Raw genomic sequence first — 17,178 nt, forward strand, 5'->3', positions numbered from 1 at the left:
TTACTCTAATACACATGTGAATTTGTCCCAATACTTTTGGACCCTTTAAAATGTGATGTACAAAAAGGGCTGTCATTTCCAAACGGTTCACCCGATATGGATGAAAATACCCTCAAGTATCATTTTAAATCTAAAGTGCTGGAGTACAGAGCCAAAACAATAAATAATGAGTTTGGAGCCAAAACAACAAATAATGAGTTTGGGGGCAAAACAACAAATGATGAGTCACTGTCCCAATACTCCCTGGAGCTTGCTGTATCATGAGTTACAACATTCTGAATATTGTCAAGTTAATATTTAAAACCATTGACCATTTAAATCACAGTAAGTTAAAAATATATAATAAGTCAAGCTAGCTAAATAGCATATTTACATCAATTATCAATGTCAATGATCAGCTGGTATGAATTAGGTGTTTTGGAGGCACTATAACTAACTCGCTTACAATTTGTGATGATGAGTGTGTTGTTGTAGAAATAACGAGTCCTTTGCTTCAGAGGCAGTTGATGTTGTGAATTATTAATTTTTAAAGCCGGGGGAGGTGCACCCTTTTTGAATTATGAGCACCTGCCGTGTGTGTGTGTGTGTGTGTGTGTGTGTGTGTGTCCCAGCTACCAGTGTTAGGGCTTCCATGTGTTACTGTGGTAACCCTCATAACAGCAGCCGTCTCTATGGTTACGGACTGTGTGCCACCCACAATGGCTGCTTGTTTTACAATCCCAAACAAACCCTCCCCTCTCTTTCTCCTTCCCTCTCTCTCTCTCTCCAAACGGGGTCAGGGTCGACACCAAACCCACTTCCCTCTGTTAGTCTCTCCCTCCTCCTTATATCCCTCTCTCCATTCAAAGGGTCAAAGACCAAAATAATTTGGTTCACTGGTCTTTTATGCCACCATCCCCTCCCCCTTCCATGGGTAGTGCTCGTAAACAAAGGCGATGAAATTGAAAGGTGTGCCAGTGATGACATCAACCCAATCACTTGACAGAGATGTAAAAAAAATAATAATAAGAAGAATTTTGCCTTAGGCCTTCCTGGTGACCTCACAATGGGGTTCCGAGGGCTCTGATTGGCTGATGGGGTGTTTAGAGAACCCCTGTGACGTTCTACTAACGTTGTGCCCCGTCGGTGCTTCTAGCTGTGATGTTGTGTTTACCGCGAGCCTATTGTCACAGAGAACCCTGTCCACGATGATCCACATAGGCCAAAGCATTCTGGGATAGGGTGGGGTGGGGTGGGAGATGACATTGCTGAGCGGTGACGACCTGAGCTGATCACTCACTCGCTAGTTAGCTTTTCTCAACTGACCCAATTATGACCCCCCCACCAGACCAGCATTGTGGGCCCTGACCTATATATTGAGAGGGAGAGATGCTGAGAGAAACCATTAGAGAGAGATGCTGAGAGAAACCATTAGAGAGAGATGCTGAGACAAACCATTAGAGAGAGATGCTGAGAGAAACCATTAGAGAGAGATGCTGAGAGAAACCAGTAGAGGGGGATGCTGAGAGAAACCATTAGAGAGAGATGCTGAGAGAAACCATTAGAGAGAGATGCTGAGAGAAACCATTAGAGAGAGATGCTGAGAGAAACCATTTGAGAGAGATGCTGAGACAAACCATTAGAGAGAGATGCTGAGAGAAACCATTAGAGAGAGATGCTGAGACAAACCATTAGAGAGAGATGCTGAGAGAAACCATTAGAGAGAGATGCTGAGACAAACCATTAGAGAGAGATGCTGAGAGAAACCAGTAGAGGGGGATGCTGAGAGAAACCATTAGAGAGAGATGCTGAGAGAAACCATTAGAGAGAGATGCTGAGAGAAACCATTAGAGAGAGATGCTGAGAGAAACCATTAGAGAGAGGCTGAGAGAAACCATTAGAGGGATGCTGAGAGAAACTATTAGAGAGATGCTGAGAGAAACCATTAGAGAGATGCTGAGAGAAACCATTAGAGAGGGATGCTGAGAGAAACCATTAGAGAGATGCTGAGAGAAACCATTAGAGAGGGATGTTGAGAGAAACCAGTAGAGGGATGCTGAGAGAAACCATTAGAGGGATGCTGGGAGAAACCATTAGAGGGATGCTGAGAGAAACCAGTAGAGAGGGATGCTGGGAGAAACCAGTAGAGAGGGATGCTGAGAGAAACCAGTAGAGAGGGATGCTGAGAGAAACCAGTAGAGAGGGATGCTGGGAGAAACCATTAGAGGGATGCTGGGTGAAACCATTAGAGGGATGCTGAGAGAAACCATTAGAGGGATGCTGGGTGAAACCATTAGAGGGATGCTGAGAGAAACCAGTAGAGAGAGATGTATCAAAAGAAACAACCTCCCCTTAGAACAGGCTTGGAACCTCTAATCCTGACAACCTCCCCTTCCCTTAGAACAGGCTTGGAACCTCTAATCCTGACAACCTCCCCTTCCCTTAGAATGGGCTTGGAACCTCTAACCCTGACAACCGCCCCATGGTGGCGGTGGGGTTATGGTATGGGGCAGGCATAAGCTATGGACAACCAATACAATTGCATTTTATCAAATCACAATTTGAATGCACAGAGATACCGTGATGAGATCCTGAGGCCCATTGTTGTGCCATTCATCCGCCACCATCACCTCAGGTTTCATCATGATAAAGCACAGCCCAATGTCGCAAGGATCTGTACACAACTCCTAGAAGCTGAAAATGTCCCAGTTCTTTCATGGCCTACATTCTCACCAGACATGTCACCCATTGAGCATGTTTGGGATGCTCTGGATCAATGTTCACAACATTGACATCAGCAAACTGCTCACCCACGTCTGCCCTCTGTACAGTTGAAACTGGGATTTATCCGTGAAGAGCCCACTTCTCCAGGGTACCAGTGGCCATTGAACATTTTCCCACTGAAGTCGGTTACGACGCCGAACTGCAGTCAGGTCAAGACCCTGATGAGGACGACGAGCACGCAGATGAGCTTCCCTGAGACGGTTTCTGACAGTTAGTGCAGAAATTCTTTGATTGTGCAAATCCACAGTTTCATCAGCTGTCCTTGTGACTGGTCTCAGACGATCCCACAGGTGTAGAAGCCGAAGAAGGAGGAGTAGGAAGGGGGGGGGTATAACGCTGTAGACTGTTGTAGTCATCATGCTGTTTTAAATCGGCTTCTTGATATGCCACACCTGCATTGCCTTTATATTGTTTAACTTGGGTCAAACGTTTCGGGTCGCCTTCCACAAGCTTCCCACAATAAAGTTGGGTGAATTTTGGCCCACTTCTCCTGACAGAGCTGGTGTAACTGAGTCAGGTTTGTAGGCCTCCTTGCTCGCACACGCTTTTTCAGTTCTGCCCACACATTTTCTATAGGATTGGGGTCAGGGCTTTGTGATGGCCACTCCAATACCTTGACTTTGTTGTCCTTAAGACATGTAGCCACAACTGTGGAAGTCTGCTTGGGGTCATTGTCCATTTGGAAAACCCATTTGCGACCAAGCTTTAACTTCCTGACTGATGTCTTGAGATGTTGCTTCAATAGATCACATCACTTCCTGACAATGAATAATACATAAATGGAGGAAGTGTCAGGGTGTTGTGTGTGTGTGTGTTTGTGTCAGTGTGTGTGTGTGTGTGTGTGTGTTTGTGTCTGTGTCTGTGTCTGTGTCTGTGTCTGTGTCTGTGTCTGTGTCTGTGTTACCAGAGTGTAAAGTGAATCTGCTGGTGACTGAAATATTAAAGGGTGTAGTTAAAGTTAAAGTGCAGTTAAAAAAAGTTCTTCCTGTTTAAAAAACATTTTGTAACTAAAGTATTCTGACCCCTTGACATCATTCCACATTCACAATACCCCATAATGACATCACAATACCCCATGATGACATCACAATACCCCATAATGACATCACAATACCCCATGATGACATCACAATACCCCATAATGACATCACAATACCCCATGATGACATCACAATACCCCATAATGACATCACAATACCCCATGATGACATCACAATACCCCATAATGACATCACAATACCCCATGATGACATCACAATACCCCATAATGACATCACAGTACCCCATAATGACATCACAATACCCCATGATGACATCACAATACCCCATAATGACATCACAATACCCCATGATGACATCACAATACCCCATAATGACATCACAATACCCCATGATGACATCACAATACCCCATAATGACATCACAATACCCCATAATGACATCACAATACCCCATAATGACATCACAATACCCCATGATGACATCACAATACCCCATGATGACATCACAATACCCCATAATGACATCACAATACCCCATAATGACATCACAATACCCCATAATGACATCACAATACCCCATAATGACATCACAATACCCCATAATGACATCACAATACCCCACAATGACATCACAATACCCCATAATGACATCACAATACCCCATAATGACATCACACTAACCCCATAATGACATCACACTAACCCCATAATGACATCACAATACCCCATACTGACATCACAATACCCCCATGATGACATCACACAATACCCCCATGATGACATCACACAAAACCCATAATGACATCACAATACCCCATACTGACATCACAATACCCCATAATGACATCACAATACCTCTTAATGACATCACAATACCCCATGATGACATCACACTAACCCCATAATGACATCACAATACCCCATAATGACATCACAATACCCCATACTGACATCACAATACCCCCATGATGACATCACACAATACCCCCATGATGACATCACACAAAACCCATAATGACATCACAATACCCCATACTGACATCACAATACCCCCATGATGACATCACACAATACCCCCATGATGACATCACACTAACCCCATAATGACATCACAATACCCCATAATGACATCACAATACCCCATACTGACATCACAATACCCCCATGATGACATCACACAATACCCCCATAATGACATCACAATACACCATCCTGACGAAGCGAAAACAGCTTTCTAGAAATGTTGGCAAACTGGATAACTTAAAATGTAGCTCAGGTGCATCCTGTTTCCATCGATCATCCTTGAGATGTTTCTACAACTTGACTGAAGTCCACCTGTCGTAAATTCAATTGATTGGACATGATTTGGAAAAGGCACACACCGGTCTATATAAGGTCCCACAGTTGACAGTGCATGTCAGAGCAAAAACCAAGCCATGAGGTCGAAGGAATTGTCTGAGCTCAGAGACATGATTGATAATATCTACAGTATTTGTCATTAAGGGGTGTAGGTTGATGGGGGGGACTATTTAATCCGTTTTAGAATAAGGCAACATAACATAACAATCTGTGGGTGTCTGAATACTTTCTGAATGCACTGTATTTCAAACAAACACCCACACGATCAGACAAATCATTTAAATGGCAAAAGGAGGCTCAGGGAAATAAATCATTAAAAAACATATATTTGGGATTATTTTTATGAAATAAACACACAATTATTTATTAGATATGCAGTGACGATTTAAAAAACAAATAAAATTAAAAAGACTAACATGTGGCCTTTTTAAATAAGTAATGAGGGATCTGGTCTCCTTTCTGTCTGCTCTGATGTGTTCAGACTGGTTCTCAAAGCATTCTGCTTGTAATGTCAAACAAGGACTTGAAAAGAGACTCAATTCAAAGGGGTTTTGGATTATTATTATATTATGGAGCTTCAAAAGAATAGAGACATTTCAAAACCTTATATTATTGGCTGTGTGTTGAAACAATGTGTAAGTCGTTGAAGTACAAAAGGGAATATCTCTCTCCCCTCTTTCTCTCTCTCTCTCTCTCTCTCTCTCTCTCTTTCTCTCTCTCCCCTCTTTTTCTCTCTCTCTTTCTCTCTCTCCCTCTCTCTTTCTCTCTCTCCCCTCTTTCTTTCTCTCTTTCTCTCTCTCTCTCTCTCTTCTCTCTCTCTCTCTCTCTCTCTCTCCTCTCTTTCCCCTCTCTCTCTCTCCTCTTTCTCGCTCTCTCTCTCTCTCCTTTATCTCTCTTTCTCTTCCCTCTTTCTTTCCCCCTCTCTCTCTCTCTTTCTCTCCTCTCTCTCTCTCTCTTTCTCTCCCCTCTCTCTCTCCCCTCTCTCTCTCTCTCCCTCTCTCTCTCCTCTTTCTCGCTCTCTCTCCTTTATCTCTCTCTTTCTCTTCCCTCTTCCTCTCCCCTCTTTCTCTCTCTCTTTCTCTCTCCTCTTTCTCTCCCCTCTCTCTTTCTCTCTCTCCCCTCTCTCTTTCTCTCTTTCTCTCTCTCTCTCTCTCTCTCTCTCTCTCTTCTCTCTCTCTCTCTCTCTCTCTCTCCTCTCTTTCCCCTCTCTCTCTCTCCTCTTTCTCGCTCTCTCTCTCTCTCCTTTATCTCTCTTTCTCTTCCCTCTTTCTTTCCCCCTCTCTCTCTCTCTTTCTCTCCTCTCTCTCTCTCTCTTTCTCTCCCCTCTCTCTCTCCCCTCTCTCTCTCTCTCCCCTCTCTCTCTCCTCTTTCTCGCTCTCTCTCTTTATCTCTCTCTTTCTCTTCCCTCTTCCTCTCCCCTCTTTCTCTCTCTCTCTCTCTCTCTCTCTCCCCTCTTTCTCTCTCTCTTTCTCTCTCTCTTTCTCTCTCTCTCTCTCTCTCTCTCCCCTCTTTCTCTCTCTCTTTCTCTCTCCTCTTTCTCTCCCCTCTTTCTCTCTCCTCTTTCTCTCAGCACAGATTTATTCTGTCTTCAAATGGAGCACTAGTGGTTTGAAATATTTCCAGAGCTGATTGAGGTTAATGTAGTCTAAACCTATTGGAACATCCCCCTGCCGTTCATGATAATACCAGACACCTTGTTTGTGAAATCAAAAAAAGAACTAGAGGTGTGTCATAGACTCAACAAAAAAACACTGAAGGAGATATATATATGTATATGTTTGTGTACTGAAATATTGTTCTTAGATATTGATTTTAATGTGTTTTTTTAAAATAGATTTCTTGGGGTAGGAAAAAACTGGACAAAATGCAGAAGGTTTTTTAGCAGTTATCTGAACGTTGTTGTTTACAGTGGACACATCAACCCTGTAGGCCTCAACCAGACTGTCCAGTCTGATCGCTCAACCTCACTCCCCTTTCCTTTGCTTTGACCAATCAGCAGTTGGGATGCATGTGCTGAGCAGAATCTCTCCAGCCAATGAGAAAAGAGTTTCCAGGAAGTGGATGCGGTTGAAGTTATGTCTCTACCCCCTGCCTCTACCATTCCCGTCCCTGATGGCAACAAGACAGGACCTCCTCTCCCTCCTCCTCCTCCTCCTCCCCCGCCCCCTCCACCCGGTGCGGTCGACCCCATAGGAGGGATAAAGAAGAGGCGGGTCCGGAGTTTCTTCTGGAAACCCATACCTGAAGACCAGGTTAGTTACACTCCTCCTACTTCTACCAGTAGACCCCGCCCCTTCTCTGAAGACCAGGTTAGTTACACTCCTCCTACTTCTTCTACCAGTAGACCCCGCCCCTACCCTGAAGACCAGGTTAGTTACACTCCTCCTACTTCTTATACCAGTAGACCCCGCCCCTACCCTGAAGACCAGGTTAGTTACACTCCTCCTACTTCTTATACCAGTAGACCCCGCCCCTACTCTGAAGACCAGGTTAGTTACACTCCTCCTACTTCTTATACCAGTAGACCCCGCCCCTACTCTGAAGACCAGGTTAGTTACACTCCTCCTACTTCTTATACCAGTAGACCCCGCCCCTACCCTGAAGACCAGGTTAGTTACACTCCTCCTACTTCTTATACCAGTAGACCCCGCCCCTACTCTGAAGACCAGGTTAGTTACACTCCTCCTACTTCTTATACCAGTAGACTCCGCCCCTACTCTGAAGACCAGGTTAGTTACACTCCTCCTACTTCTACCAGTAGACCCCACCCCTACTCTGAAGACCAGGTTAGTTACACTCCTCCTACTTCTACCAGTAGACCCCGCCCTTATACCAGTAAACCCCGCCCCTACCCTGAAGACCAGGTTAGTTACACTCCTCCTACTTCTTATACCAGTAGACCCCGCCCCTACCCTGAAGACCAGGTTAGTTACACTCCTCCTACTTCTTATACCAGTAGACCCCGCCCCTACCCTGAAGACCAGGTTAGTTACACTCCTCCTACTTCTTATACCAGTAGACCCCACCCCTACTCTGAAGACCAGGTTAGTTACACTCCTCCTACTTCTTATACCAGTAGACCCCGCCCCTACCCTGAAGACCAGGTTAGTTACACTCCTCCTACTTCTTATACCAGTAGACCCCGCCCCTACTCCATACTCCCTTAAAAACCTTCACTTGAAAAACTAGAAAAAAGCAGCAATTGTACTGTTTGTCCATTTTGAGACACCGTAGCCAGTATACACTTCCTCAAAATAGTCCAAATTAATCTAAGATAACTCCAGAAATCTGTCATTAATTTGGACATGAAAATAAGTTATGGCCATTGAAATAACAAAAAACCTGCTGTTGACCAATCACCGACAAAGGGGCGTAGACTTCTGCGACCGACTTTGGCTCCCGACTTTGGCTCCCGACTTTGACTCCCGACTTTGACTCCCGACTTTGGCTCCCGACTTTGGCTCCGACTTTGGCTCCCGACTTTGACTCCAGACTTTGACTCCCGACTTTGGCTCCCGACTTTGGCTCCGACTTTGGCTCCCGACTTTGGCTCCCGACTTTGGCTCCCGACTTTGGCTCCCGACTTTGGCTCCCGACTTCGGCTTGCCTCTCGAAAAAAAAATGTTGTGTGCCCGAAAAGCCGGGGGAAAAAAAAAACCCTCACCGAAGTCTAAAACAAACCAATATAGGCATAAACTCTTCTAAAGTGTTTAGTCTGGGAACCTTAAACCTCCTAACTGCTGTGTAACGGTCTCCAGGTGAAAGGGCGGACCAACCTGTGGACACAGCTTCCTGTGCAGCAGCAGCAGTACTACATAGACGTCCAGACCATCGAGGAGCTGTTTAGTCAGACGGACTGTCAATCATCTGGGGTTACCTCTGTGACTAGGGGGGGGAAGGCCCGAGGCTCCCTCAGAGAGACCAAAGATGAGGTGAGGAGGAGAGGACACACACACCCTTTTATGGCCAATGAGATGTTGTGTCAAACAGATATATTCCATCTTGGCTCTGAGTTAGCAGAGTGTTGCATTTGTGTTTTCATTCTCTCTCTGTTCTTTTCTCTCTGTTCTCTCTCTTTATCAATGTTTCTCTCTGTTCTCTCTCTTTATCAATGTTTCTCTCTGTTCTCTCTCTTTATCAATGTTACTCTCTGTTCTCTCTCTTTATCAATGTTACTCTCTGTTCTCTCTCTTTATCAATGTTACTCTCTGTTCTCTCTCTTTATCAATGTTACTCTCTGTTCTCTCTGTTCTCTCTCTTTATCAATGTTTCTCTCTGTTCTCTCTCTTTATCAATGTTTCTCTCTGTTCTCTCTCTTTATCAATGTTACTCTCTGTTCTCTCTCTTTATCAATGTTACTCTCTCTGTTCTCTCTGTTCTCTCTCTTTATCAATGTTTCTCTCTGTTCTCTCTCTTTATCAATGTTTCTCTCTGTTCTCTCTCTTTATCAATGTTTCTCTCTGTTCTCTCTCTTTATCAATGTTTCTCTCTGTTCTCTCTCTTTATCAATGTTACTCTCTGTTCTCTCTCTTTATCAATGTTACTCTCTGTTCTCTCTGTTCTCTCTCTTTATCAATGTTACTCTCTGTTCTCTCTGTTCTCTCTCTTTATCAATGTTTCTCTCTGTTCTCTCTCTTTATCAATGTTTCTCTCTGTTCTCTCTCTTTATCAATGTTTCTCTCTGTTCTCTCTCTTTATCAATGTTTCTCTCTGTTCTCTCTGTTCTCTCTCTTTATCAATGTTTCTCTCTGTTCTCTCTCTTTATCAATGTTACTCTCTGTTCTCTCTCTTTATCAATGTTTCTCTCTGTTCTCTCTCTTTATCAATGTTTCTCTCTGTTCTCTCTCTTTATCAATGTTACTCTCTGTTCTCTCTCTTTATCAATGTTACTCTCTGTTCTCTCTGTTCTCTCTCTTTATCAATGTTTCTCTCTGTTCTCTCTCTTTATCAATGTTACTCTCTGTTCTCTCTGTTCTCTCTCTTTATCAATGTTTCTCTCTGTTCTCTCTCTTTATCAATGTTTCTCTCTGTTCTCTCTCTTTATCAATGTTTCTCTCTGTTCTCTCTCTTTATCAATGTTTCTCTCTGTTCTCTCTCTTTATCAATGTTTCTCTCTGTTCTCTCTCTTTATCAATGTTTCTCTCTGTTCTCTCTCTTTATCAATGTTTCTCTCTGTTCTCTCTCTTTATCAATGTTTCTCTCTGTTCTCTCTCTTTATCAATGTTTCTCTCTGTTCTCTCTCTTTATCAATGTTTCTCTCTGTTCTCTCTCTTTATCAATGTTTCTCTCTGTTCTCTCTCTTTATCAATGTTTCTCTCTGTTCTCTCTGTTCTCTCTCTTTATCAATGTTTCTCTCTGTTCTCTCTCTTTATCAATGTTTCTCTCTGTTCTCTCTCTTTATCAATGTTACTCTCTGTTCTCTCTCTTTATCAATGTTTCTCTCTGTTCTCTCTCTTTATCAATGTTTCTCTCTGTTCTCTCTCTTTATCAATGTTACTCTCTGTTCTCTCTCTTTATCAATGTTACTCTCTGTTCTTTTCTCTCTGTTCTCTCTCTTTATCAATGTTTCTCTCTGTTCTCTCTCTTTATCAATGTTTCTCTCTGTTCTCTCTCTTTATCAATGTTACTCTCTGTTCTCTCTCTTTATCAATGTTACTCTCTGTTCTTTTCTCTCTGTTCTCTCTCTTTATCAATGTTTCTCTCTGTTCTCTCTCTTTATCAATGTTACTCTCTGTTCTCTCTCTTTATCAATGTTACTCTCTGTTCTCTCTCTTTATCAATGTTACTCTCTGTTCTCTCTCTTTATCAATGTTACTCTCTGTTCTTTTCTCTCTGTTCTCTCTCTTTATCAATGTTTCTCTCTGTTCTCTCTCTTTATCAATGTTACTCTCTGTTCTCTCTCTTTATCAATGTTACTCTCTGTTCTCTCTCAATTCAAATCAAATTCAATTCAAAGGGGCTTTATTGCCATGGGAAACATATGTTTACATTGCCAAAGCAAGTGAAATAGATAATAAACAAAAGTGAAGTAAACAATAAAAATGAACAGTAAACATTACACTCACAGAAGTTCCAAAAGAATAAAGGCATTACAAATGTCATATTATGTATATATACAGTGTTGTAACAATGTACAAATAGTTAAAGTACAAAAGGGAAAATAAATAAACATAAATATGGGTTGTATTTACAATGGTGTTTTGTCCTTCACTGGTTGCCCTTTTCTCGTGGCAACAGGTCGACATCTCGCTACTGTGGTATTTCACCCAGTGGATATGTGAGTTTAGCAACATTTGATTTGTTTTCAAATTCTTTCTCTCTCAGATCAGTATCCTGGACTGGAAGAGAGGGATGAATGTGGGAATTTACCTCAAACAGTTCAAGAAGTAAGTCTGTCCTCATCATACTCTCCGTCTCTCTCTCCGTCATATATATATATATATATACATACACACATGTACAGTTCAAGAAGTAAGTCTGTCCTCATGGTACTCTCCGTCTCTCTCTCCGTCATATATATATATATATATACACATGTACAGTTCAAGAAGTAAGTCTGTCCTCATGATACTCTCCGTCTCTCTCTCCGTCATATATATATATATATATACACACATGTACAGTTCAAGAAGTAAGTCTGTCCTCATGATACTCTCTGTCTCTCTCTCTGTCATATATATATATATATACACATGTACAGTTCAAGAAGTAAGTCTGTCCTCATGATACTCTCCGTCTCTCTCTCTCCATCATATGTATATATATAAACACATGTACAGTTCAAGAAGTAAGTCTGTCCTCATGGTACTCTCCGTCTCTCTCTCCGTCATATATATATATATATATATATACACATGTACAGTTCAAGAAGTAAGTCTGTCCTCATGATACTCTCTGTCTCTCTCTCCGTCATATATATATATATATATACACATGTAGAGTTCAAGAAGTAAGTCTGTCCTCATGATACTCTCCGTCTCTCTCTCTGTCATATATATATATACACATGTACAGTTCAAGAAGTAAGTCTGTCCTCATCATACTCTCCGTCTCTCTCTCTGTCATATATATATATATACACACACATGTACAGTTCAAGAAGTAAGTCTGTCCTCATGATACTCTCCGTCTCTCTCTCTCTATCATATATATATATATACACACACATGTACAGTTCAAGAAGTAAGTCTGTCCTCATGATACTCTCTGTCTCTCTCTCTATCATATATATATATATACACACATGTACTGTTCAAGAAGTAAGTCTGTCCTCATGATACTCCCCGTCTCTCTCTCTATCATATATATATATATACACACATGTACAGTTCAAGAAGTAAGTCTGTCCTCATCATACTCTCCGTCTCTCTCTCCGTCATATGTATATATACACACACATGTACTGTTCAAGAAGTAAGTCTGTCCTCATGATACTCCCCGTCTCTCTCTCTATCATATATATATATATACACACATGTACAGTTCAAGAAGTAAGTCTGTCCTCATCATACTCTCCGTCTCTCTCTCCGTCATATATATATATATACACACACATGTACAGTGCATTCGGTCTGGAGTCTTTAGTATTCAGAGAACTTTAATTTTTCAACATTCTGTTATGTTACAGCCTTAATCTAAAATGAATTAACTAGTTGTTTTTTTCTCATCAATCGACACACAGTACCCCGTAATGACTCGGTACCCCGTAATGACTCAGTACCCCGCAATGACTCAGTACCCCCGTAATGACTCAGTACCCTGTAATGACTCAGTACCCTGTAATGACTCAGTACCCCCGTAATGACTCAGTACCCCGTAATGACTCAGTACCCTGTAATGACTCAGTACCCCGTAATGACTCAGTACCCCGTAATGACACAATACCCGTAGTGACTCAGTACCCGTAGTGACTCAGTAAAAAAACTTAAATATTATATTTACATAAGTATTCAGACCCTTTACTCAGTACTTACAGACTCTAGTCTTCTTGGGTATGATGCTACAAGCTTGGCCCACCTGTATTTGGGGAGTTTCTCCCATTCTTCTCTGCACATCCTCTCAAGCTCTGTCAGGTTGGATGGGGAGTATCGCTGATACAGATATTTTCAGGTCTCTCCAGAGATGTTCGATCGGGTTCAAGTCCGGGCTCTGGTTGGGCCACTCAAAGACATTCAGACTTGTCCCGAAGCCACACCTGGAAGAAATCTGGAACCACCAAAACTCCAAGTGGCCTGTCATGTGCCTTTTACTGAGGAGTGGCTTCCATCTGGCCAGGCAGCCAGTGGCTTCCAGTTTGGCCGGGCGGCCAGCTCTAGGAAGAGTCTTGGTGGTTCCAGATTTCTTCCAGATTTCTTCCATTTAAGAATGATGGAGGCCACTGTGTTCTTGGGGATGCTGCAGAAATGTTTTGGTACCCTTCCCCAGATCTGTGCCTCGGCACAATCCTGTCTCTGAGCTCAATTCCTACAACCTCATGGCTTGGTTTTTGCTCTGACATGCACTGTAAACTGTGGGACCTTATATAGACAGGTGTGTGCCTTTCCAAATCATGTCCAATAAATTGAATTTACCACAGATGGACTCCAATTAAGTTGTAGAAACATCTCAAGGATGATCGATGGAAACAGGATGCAAATTTCAAGTCTCATAGCAAAGAGTCTGAAAACTTATGTAAATTGGTTATTTCTGTTTTTTTGTTTTTAAAACTTTTACAAAAATGTCGAAAAACTGTTTTTTTAATGTGTGTAGATTAAGGAAAACATTTAATCAATTTTAGAATAAGTCTGTAACGTAACAAAATGTGGAAAAAGTGAAGGGGTCTGAATTCTTCCCAAATGCATTGTGTCTATGAGTATATGTAGTTAGCTAGCCGACTACTGGATGATCCAACTTTCAAAATGAGTCCTTTTTTGGCCAACTAGCTAGTTAGCCACAGCAGTCAACTAGCTAGGTAGCCACAGCAGTCAACTAGCTAGCTAGCCACAGCAGTCCAACTAGCTAGGTAGCCACAGCAGTCCAACTCGCTAGTTAGCCACAGCAGTCAACTAGCTAGGTAGCCACAGCAGTCCAACTCGCTAGTTAGCCACAGCAGTCAACTAGCTAGGTAGCCACAGCAGTCCAACTCGCTAGTTAGCCACAGCAGTCAACTAGTTAGGTAGCCACAGCAGCCCAACTCGCTAGTTAGCCACAGCAGTCCAACTAGCTAGCTAGCCACAGCAGTCAACTCGCTAGTTAGCTACAGCAGTCCAACTAGCTAGGTAGCCACAGCAGTCCAACTCGCTAGTTAGCCACAGCAGTCAACTAGCTAGGTAGCCACAGCAGTCCAACTCGCTAGTTAGCCACAGCAGTCAACTAGTTAGGTAGCCACAGCAGTCCAACTAGCTAGCTAGCCACAGCAGTCAACTCGCTAGGTAGCCACAGCAGTCCAACTCGCTAGTTAGCCACAGCAGTCAACAGCTAGCTAGCCACAGCAGTCCAACTAGCTAGCTAGCCACAGCAGTCAACTCGCTAGTTAGCTACAGCAGTCCAACTAGCTAGGTAGCCACAGCAGTCCAACTCGCTAGTTAGCCACAGCAATCAACTAGCTAGGTAGCCACAGCAGTCCAACTCGCTAGTTAGCCACAGCAGTCAACTAGTTAGGTAGCCACAGCAGTCCAACTCGCTAGTTAGCCACAGCAGTCAACTAGCTAGGTAGCCACAGCAGTCCACCTCGCTAGTTAGCTACAGCAGTCCAACTAGCTAGGTAGCCACAGCAGTCCAACTCGCTAGTTAGCCACAGCAGTCAACTAGTTAGGTAGCCACAGCAGTCCAACTCGCTAGTTAGCCACAGCAGTCAACTAGCTAGGTAGCCACAGCAGTCAACTAGCTAGGTAGCCACAGCAGTCCAACTAGCTAGTTAGCCACAGCAGTCAACTCGCTAGTTAGCCACAGCAGTCAACTAGTTAGGTAGCCACAGCAGTCAACTAGCTAGGTAGCCACAGCAGTCCAACTAGCTAATTAGCCACAGCAGTCAACTAGTTAGCTAGCCACAGCAGTCCAACTCGCTAGTTAGCCACAGCAGTCAACTAGTTAGGTAGCCACAGCAGTCCAACTAGCTAGGTAGCCACAGCAGTCCAACTCGCTAGTTAGCCACAGCAGTCAACTAGTTAGGTAGCCACAGCAGTCCACTAGCTAGCTAGCCACAGCAGTCAACTCGCTAGGTAGCCACAGCAGTCCAACTCGCTAGTTAGCCACAGCAGTCAACTAGCTAGCTAGCCACAGCAGTCCAACTAGCTAGCTAGCCACAGCAGTCAACTCGCTAGTTAGCTACAGCAGTCCAACTAGCTAGGTAGCCACAGCAGTCCAACTCGCTAGTTAGCCACAGCAATCAACTAGCTAGGTAGCCACAGCAGTCCAACTCGCTAGTTAGCCACAGCAGTCAACTAGTTAGGTAGCCACAGCAGTCCAACTCGCTAGTTAGCCACAGCAGTCAACTAGCTAGGTAGCCACAGCAGTCCACCTCGCTAGTTAGCCACAGCAGTCCACCTCGCTAGTTAGCCACAGCAGTCCAACTCGCTAGTTAGCCACAGCAGTCAACTAGCTAGGTAGCCACAGCAGTCAACTAGCTAGGTAGCCACAGCAGTCCAACTAGCTAGTTAGCCACAGCAGTCAACTCGCTAGTTAGCCACAGCAGTCAACTAGTTAGGTAGCCACAGCAGTCAACTAGCTAGGTAGCCACAGCAGTCCAACTAGCTAATTAGCCACAGCAGTCAACTAGTTAGCTAGCCACAGCAGTCCAACTCGCTAGTTAGCCACAGCAGTCAACTAGTTAGGTAGCCACAGCAGTCCAACTAGCTAGGTAGCCACAGCAGTCCAACTCGCTAGTTAGCCACAGCAGTCAACTAGCTAGGTAGCCATTTAGCTTTCTAGCACATTCACTTTTGTAAAGATTTAACATGCCAGTTAGTTACCACATGTTCTTGTCAAACTGATAGCAGAGTAGCTAGCAAGCAACAAGATATGCCAAATAACAGCTTAAAACCCACTGTTAACAGAGTAGCTAGCAAACAACAAGATATGCCAAATAACAGCTTAAAACCCACTGTTAACAGAGTAGCTAGCAAACAACAAATGCTAATCTACTGGAGGGCAAATAAATCAGATTTGACCGTTCAGACAAGTCACATGGCCAGGAATCAGATTTGAATCAGACTTCAAACCACCTACGAAGGGGGTTTGAAAGGTAGCTTGAAATATCCGATTCCATATGCTTTCTGGCTGTTCAGGACAAAGAACAGATTCAAGTCGAATCTGCAAACAAATAGGATTTTAGTCACTTCAACAGGGCTTTAGACTGAACACGTTGGATGAGTTGGTGTTGGTGGAGAACAATGCAGAGTACTTTTCCAGTGTGTGTTGACTGCATCAATAGCCGATACCACCAGTTAGCTGTCTCTGCTGCCACAACACAACGCACGGGGAGAGATATGAGGGTGATACGTTGTCTTGTCTCTCCCCAGATTCTATCCACACGTGTGGTGTGTTTGTGAGACAACGTCTTTCATGCAAGTTTAGTGTTGAGGTCAAACACCTCTCTTTTTCCCCTCTCCCTTGACCAATCAAAGCATTTTGCTTCATAAGCAGCCATCTGTCTGACTAAAACATGGGTTTGACCCCCACCACCCTCTCCCCCTCCCCCTCTCTCCCCCTCCCCTCTCCTCACTCCCCTCCCCCCCTCCCCCCTCTCCTCCTCCCCCCCTCCCCCTCCCCCTCTCTCCCCCTCCCTCCTCCCCCTCCCCTCTCTCCCCCTCCCCCCTCCCCCTCCCCTCTCTCCCCCTCCCCTCTCTCTCCCCCTCCCCTCACTCCCCCCTCCCCTCCCTCCCCTCCCCCCCTCTCTCCCCCCCCTCCCCTCTCTCCCTCCCCTCTCTCTCCCCTCCCCTCCCTCCCCCTCCCTCTCTCTCCCCCTCCCCTCCCTCCCCCTCCCCCCTCCCCCTCCCTCTCTCTCCCCCTCCCCTCTCTCTCCCCCTCCCCTCCCCTCACTCCCCCTCCCCTCTCTCTCCCCCTCCCCTCACTCCCC

At 44.1% G+C, this 17,178-nt stretch overlaps 1 protein-coding gene across 2 annotated transcripts in view; it reads left to right on the forward strand.

The window, feature by feature from the left end:
- LOC121847375 (FH2 domain-containing protein 1-like) overlaps positions 1-11,509 on the forward strand; it is a gene marked incomplete at its 3' end in the record, with an annotated part of 22,687 nt that extends 11,178 nt beyond the window's left edge. The window contains 3 exon segments of one of the 2 annotated variants that reach the window (XM_042328000.1): positions 7,120-7,375; positions 8,882-9,055; positions 11,448-11,509. In XM_042328000.1, the coding sequence (XP_042183934.1) occupies positions 7,199-7,375; positions 8,882-9,055; positions 11,448-11,509 (413 nt within the window). 2 annotated transcript variants of the gene reach the window in all.
- Positions 11,510-17,178: the final 5,669 nt, after the last annotated feature.

Source organism: Oncorhynchus tshawytscha, linkage group LG10 (assembly GCF_018296145.1).
Source record: "Oncorhynchus tshawytscha isolate Ot180627B linkage group LG10, Otsh_v2.0, whole genome shotgun sequence".
In the NCBI taxonomy this organism is placed as follows: Eukaryota; Metazoa; Chordata; class Actinopteri; order Salmoniformes; family Salmonidae; genus Oncorhynchus; species Oncorhynchus tshawytscha.